This window comes from Ostrea edulis, chromosome 5 (assembly GCF_947568905.1).
Source record: "Ostrea edulis chromosome 5, xbOstEdul1.1, whole genome shotgun sequence".
NCBI classification, from domain to species: domain Eukaryota; kingdom Metazoa; phylum Mollusca; class Bivalvia; order Ostreida; family Ostreidae; genus Ostrea; species Ostrea edulis.
The window spans coordinates 85,628,050-85,635,984 of NC_079168.1; the positions used below are offsets into that span (position 1 = coordinate 85,628,050).

General features: G+C 34.8%; 1 protein-coding gene across 6 annotated transcripts in view; it reads left to right on the top strand.

The window, feature by feature from the left end:
- Positions 1–4,254, top strand: part of LOC125649193 (sodium/calcium exchanger 3-like) — a 76,936-nt gene extending 72,682 nt beyond the window's left edge. For all 6 annotated transcript variants that reach the window (XM_048876481.2, XM_048876483.2, XM_048876484.2 and 3 more), the window contains one exon: positions 321–4,254. In XM_048876481.2, the coding sequence (XP_048732438.1) occupies positions 321–691 (371 nt within the window). In that variant the 3' untranslated portion in view covers positions 692–4,254. The remainder of the gene's footprint in view (positions 1–320) is intronic.
- The last annotated feature ends 3,681 nt before the right edge of the window (positions 4,255–7,935 follow it).

A 7,935-nucleotide genomic window follows, 5' to 3' on the forward strand; every position in this document is an offset into this window, starting at 1 on the left:
CTTGTGACCTAACCATTGACCTTTGACCCGGTTCCATTTTGTTGCAATCTGGGACCATCAGTGTTTCTCAAACTCATCTTGTTGTTTTTTAACATGTAAATGTAAAACTTATACGGTACCAATTTTGATGCACCAGATGCGCATTTCGACAAATAATGTCTCTTCAGTGATGCTCAACCGAAATGTTTGAAATCCGAAATAACCATCTCATGCAGCTTATCATATCAGATACATTGTAACAAAAAGAATTGTATATATATTACTTTATCAAACTGTAAGACTTCTGAATGGCTGTGCTTATTTCATTCATCTCTCTCCAGATACATTTGCCAGTAAAGTAGCCGCAGTGAATGACCGATATGCTGATTCTTCCATTGGTAACATCACAGGAAGTAACGCTGTCAATGTATTTCTGGGGATTGGACTGGCGTGGACAATCGCTGCCGTATACCACGAGGTTAATGGAGGGACTTTTAATGTTGACCCAGGTGCACTAGCGTTTTCGGTCACTGTTTTCTGTATTGAGGCAGTGATTTGTTGTGTGGTGATCTTGGTGCGTAGGAAATTTGGAGGAGAGCTCGGTGGTCCACTTAAGTTTCGGATTCCCACAGTCATCTTCTTTGTATTTTTATGGCTGTTTTATATCGTAATGTCATCAATGGTCAGTTACTGTGTCATTCCATCGTTCTAATCAGACTCGGTAGTCACTGACTTGGTGGAGATGATGGAGATCATCCTTCTGTTCTACACACCGTCTTCTTGATTATGCAGGCAGGCAGAAAATACGGGGATTTGGTGTTGCTAAAGAAAATGCTCAAAAGTTTTGTGTCGTCTATGCAATATATTTGACAATGTCTATAGATGGTCTGTTCAGCATTGAAAAGGAAACACCAAGCATTGATGCCAACTGCACTGCAACCCCCCAAACTTACAGAAAGAAATCCTAGTGATCCCAGTTTGATGAATCTTTGCTTCATTGTGGTTTTTGGTGCCAATACTGGTTACCTCTTTGCCCGATATTCAAAATATCTTAAATGATTATTCAGAAAAGCAAGTCCAATGGAAATCAAGATTCAAGAAACAAATTTATTTGCTACGATGTCTTGTATCACAATAAAAAAAAAAAAAAGAAATTGTATTGTGAGGTAAAAGAGCAAGTATTTTTTAAAATATCAAAATATACATGTTCTTGAGAAAACTTGTATACTAAAATCTCATGTATCAGAATGGTGCAAATTTTTGTCTTGAGTTGGACTTAGACACCGTTATCCTAGTGAGTTTTATTTCTGTGAAGAAATGCTAACCATACTTTCCCCATCTCTTGTTCAGTTTTATTTTATGTACCAAGGTATAATTTTTTATATGTTTGAACCTCATGAATTCCTCTGGATCACAATCTAGCACATCGCTTTAGAAATATGTTGTATGTTATTATTTAATGAACAGTAACATGACAAACCTTCTACCTCTTTTGTGTGTCATCATATTTATGTTTTGTACAGCTTTCTCTATATTAGGTATTTATTTCAAAGCAAATTAGATAATATGAATAAGACAAGCAGCATATAAACATTTATTTCCTTGGACAAACTGTTTAGTTTCTGCTCAGTAGGTGTTACTGTGAGTTTTTAGATATGTGTTCGTTTATTAATTTTATCACTGTCATTAACCACAAGTATATTTAGTTCTGTAACCATGTTTGTAACTGCCCTCGTTGGATGTCACCAACACGTCTGTAGACGAATTCCGATTGGTTGCCAGTATCTGAATTTCTATTGGTTGCCAGGATCTGAATTCCTATTGGTTGCCATTATCATTTCCATTGTGCTGACCTATATAGAGGAACTGAACAAGGACAGGTTGTGTGTGCAAACAATTATAACAGAGATCCTAAAGGTATTGCCAGTTTTGAGATAACAGATTAAACTCTGTGCAGAGAAAAAGATTCCTTTAGACAAAACAGTACGGACTTTTGAATTGTTGTACATGTAGTGTGTTCCAACATGTGATATTTACACCCTTTTAACCACAGTGTTTACCATTCTATGTACATTATACTTATTATTATCAAAACTTTTGGCTTCTTCACCATTTTTTGTTTTTCTTTTCTTTTTATACTTTGCTTTATATATGTATGTATGTATTTATTTATGTATGTATGTACATATATGTATGTATATGCATATATACATAATTACATATATATATAATTTTCATTATTGTGTCTTTTATTTGAATTAATGCTGTCCATTTCTTCTAGATTGTAAATAGTATAGTTACATTGCATGAATGTGAAATATGCAAACAATTAAATGTAGGTGATTTATCCCAATCAAAATGGCATATAGTTTTGGGCTTTCAATTTTTTTTTTTCCTCTGCAAAACTCTTTCTTTTTGAAGTCAGCTTTGATTTACTCTATTCATAGATTTAAAATATGCTTGATTACCATTGTTAGCACTGCATGAAGAAAAGTGATTAACAATGTTATAACATAGATCATTGTTTTTCAAGAATTCGTTTGAAATTTGAATACGGTTGAAGTAACATAGAGCTATTGAATGTCAGAGGTATTTTTCTTGTATTAATTTTTTTTTTTTTTTAAAGTTAATTTTTTGGATAGAGCAAAGTAATGAAAATGTAATGGTCATAACAAAACAAAGAGTAACAAATATATATAGATATCGCACAATTTTCCTCAATTTTCTGCAGTTAAGATTGTCTTCTAAATGTAAAACAGGTTTTGTTTTAACAGTATCTAGATTTTGTCTTGGGTGAAAGGTTTTAACACAAATGGAATATTATAGGATTAAACATTCTTTTTGAATAATTTATTGATGTGTAAACTCCGGACATTTTACTCAAAAACTGAATAAAAGTGCAAAGCACTTTTATGTTAAGTTTGTGAGTAAAATGTCTGGAGTTTACACATTGATAAATTCTTCAAAAAGAATGTTTGATTCATATAATTCCAATTCATTCACTTTATTAACAATTGCAAAAATTTGAATAGTTTCCCCGCACTATGTTATTTGTTTTCAGGTGTGTATGAATACATCGCGTTTTTGGATTTATTGATGTATAAACTCTTGTTCAGTTTTATTTTTGTCCAATGAAAACAATTGTAATAAATAACGTTGGAATTATATAATTTTAAAACCACAAAATCCAGTTTGCCCTTATTTGGGTATGGGTTTCCTCGGTATGCTTGTTTATCCTTGCTGTGAATGGGTACCGAGATTCATCATTGACATATCTATTTAACTGTATGCATGTGTGTGAATGAAAAAAAATTGTAATATCTTTAAGAAATCCCATTATATTCAACAATTGTCTCATTCTACTTATATGAGTGTTTAGCCCTTGTTGTTTCTTTTTCAGGAGAATTTTAATTATATGCAGAGGTTGTTTTATTTACACAATGTACCACCATTGGATATATAAGAATGTGTCCCCACTGTCTCGAAGATTTCTTCCCATGCTTTGTAAATACACCATTATTCCAAGTCTGACCTACATTCCCATCACCATTGGTTACCATTATGGCTTGGCATGTTACTATTGGTTACCATTGTGTCCAAGGGTTACAGGTGATAAGACCATGAAAATGGAGGTTTACTGAATATCCATTAACATCGTTTTGGTCGAAATGTATTAAATTAAGAGTATGCTATAGAGACATTTAATTTGGTTTTATAGATTTATATTCATTGAATTAAAATGATGTTCATGATGAATTAAAGTATGTGTTAATTTTTTTTTGAAATTATGTATATGAGATCTGTTACAATATAGAACCCATTTTCTGTGATACTAACATGTAAATAGCCATAATATATTTATTAGAGCCATTTTAGTCATTCAAGTGGTAATAGTTCTTGTGAACAATTCTTTGATTTATTTTATTGGTAGTTATGATTTTGCCTATGAAACTTATATTTATCAAATATTCTAAAATTTGACAATGAGAATTGTAAATAGGACATCAGTTTTCTGCATGTCTATAAACAACACTACACAGCAGTTGTTATATATTAGTGTGGATTAATCCATTTGAAACAATCCCTTGAAATGTAGCTCTCTGGTTTTGTAGTTATTTCCTTTATTAATGTAAATAAGAAATGAAACAGGTTGCTTCCTTGTTGAACCCCATTCCAGTTATTTAATTTCCATGTTTAGGTATTGTGTTGTTTTTGCATTCAATAGATATATTGTTTCTAAGTTTGGTTGTCATTTGAATAAAGGGTTGAATAAGATAAGGCATTCTGTTTTTAAAATTGGTAAAACGTGAATATTTTGAAACCAGGTTTGTGTATATGTAGCCTGGCTAGTCCCTGAAATGTCCATTTAGAAAAGGTTAACTACGGATAAAATGGCAAATCTGAAGTTTTGGGGTTTTCTGTCTAGCAGATTACATAAGACTGGGTAATGGACTGGTCTACGGAGGACTCTAATGGGTACAGTAACCTTGACCCTTCACCTCTGACATTTCTGTATTTTCTACAGCTGTCCTTGACGACTATTACTGTGATCGGCGGAAAATTCTGGTTTGCTTGAATGACTGCTGAACAATTATGCTATTTCACTGGGCCATGAAAGGTGAAGATAACGAACAGTGATCAATTTCATAACTTCTATAAGCAATACAAAATAGATAATTAGGCAAACACGGACCACTGGATATACCAGAGGAGGGATCAGGTGCCTGGGAGGAGTAAACATCCCCTGTTGACCGGTCACACCCGCCATGAGCCCTATATCTTGATCAGGTAAACGGAGTTATCCGTAGTCAAAATCAGTGTGCCAAGAACGGCCACGCACAGATCCATCCTACTGCAAAATTGACCATAAAATGTTATTCAATACTTAAATTCTCGGCATTGGTAAAAGTCTTCAGATGGCCAAAGATCTCTTGTCACGGTAAGCATTAGTACGATACAGGACCATCACTGCTAAATGGACATGGGTCTAACTGCAGGGACCCCTAGCATAAGTCGAAATTTGCAGTGACCTCTAGTATAATTCTAAATTTGCTGAAGATCACTACATAAGAGAAACATTCTCAAATGGACATGAAGCACTTCATAATCCACCAATACACTTTACCCAGACTAGAAATGGGTATAGCTTTATTTTTTCACGTCTAGTTTTGCTTGCAACTCTAAACATAACTACAAGTGTATTCAGTATCGTGTTTTCTGCTAGCTTTGTATATGTTTAATACCTTACTATTTCGGCGTAGTGCACGGCTATTTAAAATGTGCATTATCCCTATTTACGTGTGTGTCTTTACTTTTTTGCATTTAAAATTTCCTAATCTGTAGAGATAACTGCAAACAACATCCGTAAATTCAGAAGAATCGTCACTGAAATGCGGGCTCGATCCCGGGCCCACGCACCATGCATCCATTGGGCTTGGAGAACCGCTATAATGATCATGAGTAATTTATATTAATAAATGTCAACCGATGTAAAGAAAACCTGTCCTAATATATAAGTAACAGAGAAATGATGAGTTTTAATAATTTTTAACAATATGCTACCAATAAATAACAAACGATCTTGATAAACATCGGAAACACATTCGGAGTTATCACCCTTTGCTCAACGAAATAGGAAAAAAAAGATATTGTAAGTCCGCATAATAATTATGATAATGTTATATTTTGCATACACTATGCCAAAGTGGAAGTCAAGATTTTGACACATAACGGACGAGCGCAGAGCAATGCAAGTGTGCAATATTTGTCAGCTACTATTTTGGCATACTGCACACAAAATGTAACATGAACAGTACAGTGCAGCCAAAACATGCTTAATTTAATATACAATGAAAACTAGTAGATATGTGAATATGCTGATTGAATTATTTTCAATTCGTGAACTCGGAGAGCTGTGGTATTTTGACACCAATGCTGTTCTCGATGGAGTATGGCCTTCCTTTAGTCGGTTTAAGAGCTCTTCTGTATTGTACGGTACTGACTAAAACCCCAGGTGCCAAGGAAGAGTAAACAGCCCCTGTCGACCGGTCACACCCGCCACGAGACCTATGTCTTGATCAGGTAAACGGAGAGACCCATAGTTTAAATCAGTGTGTCAAGAACGGCCTAACAGGTGATAATGGAATATTGCTGCATAAATATGGAAAGTTGACATGAAGGAGAAGCTGAAGTCATCCAGTTTGTCATAAAGTTGAGTTGTTAATTTGCCGATATCTACTTTCAATAAAATATCTACGTATGAAGCAGAAGTGGACGACTCTGTGATGTCTTATTTCGGGTTCACAGGGATATACATTTGACATTTTATATTTATCATTTGAATACGTAATATAAGGTTCTAAGTAATCCGATAAAAGAAACTAGAATATTGTCTATATAAGAATTTATACATTCATGCTTATATACTAATATTCCCAATCCCTAAATTGCGTTTAGTATCTTTACAAATTGTAATGATGGCCACATCGTCATGATTGCATGCGCTGCAATTGTGAACAATGGTCGTATGAATCTTAATAAATATAGTACGTCTATAATAATTCCGACAGAAATGAAAATAGAATGTAAGGAATAAAAATCATAAATAAAAGGTGAAGATAACAAACAATGATCAATCTCATAACCCTATAAAGGTGAAGATAACAAACAGTGATCATTCTCATAACTCCTATAAGCAATACAAAATAGAGAGTTTGACAAACACAGACCCCTGGACACACCAGAGGTGGGATCAGGTGCCTAGGAGGAGTAAGCATCCCCTGTCGACCGGTCACACCCGCCGTGAGCCCTATATCCTGATCAGGTAAACGGAGTTATCCGCAGTCAAAATCATTGTGCCAAGAACGGCTTAACAATCGGTGTGAAACAAGTCAGACAGCATTTGACCCGATCTCTTGCTGTGACCTTCAATTCGACATTTAGATATATCGACGACGTTTTATCTATTAACAATGCTAATTTTCATTCATATGTCGATTCGAGATATCCCGGTGAACTCGAAATAAAAGACACCACATAATCATCCACTTCTGCTCCATACTTAGATATTTGATTGAAAATAGATATTAACGGCAAATAAACAAGTCAACTTTCTGATAAACGGGATGATTTCAGTTTATCCATCGTCAACTTTCCCATGTTTATGTAGCAATATTCCATTATTGGAACTTTCCAACTCAACTGATTCGATACGTAAGAGGTTGTTCTACGTATGATTAGTTTTTAAATCGAGGCGAGCTACTGACAAACGAGTTGATGTTACAGAGGTTTCAACAATATCGTTTAAAGTCAGCATTTCGCAAAATCTATGGTCATTATAACGATCTAGTTCGTCAATACAACCTATCATTGGGTCAAATGCTGTCTGACGTGTTTCATACCGATTGTTAGGCCGTTCTTGGCACACTGATTTTGACTACGTATAACTCCGTTTACCTGATTAAGATATAGGGCTCACGGCGGGTGTGACCGGTCGACAGGGGATGTTTACTCCTCCTAGGCACCTGATCCCACCTTTGGTGTGTCCTGGGATCCGTGTTAGCCCAACTTTCTATTTTGTATTGCTTATATGAGTTATGAGATTGATCACTGTTCGTTATCTTCACCTTTCATCCGACACTATTAAGTATCGGATGTTGTTGGAACTTATATATATATATAAAGTACTGAAGAACCAACAACATTCAGTATCCAAAAACTGTCGGATCTATATTAAATAGATACAATGGTCAGGGAAAATAATTATATAAAGCACTAGAATGACCAACGACATGAACAATTGGAATTGTCAAATTTTCGGGACAACCTGTCCCTTCGTCAGGACGGGAAAGGATTACATTATGCAGAAAACACAAATATAATTGACAATAAGCACCAAAGCTACACTAGAAAACTAGCTAAACACTTTTCCAGCGGATTACATGTTGCAGGCTCTGT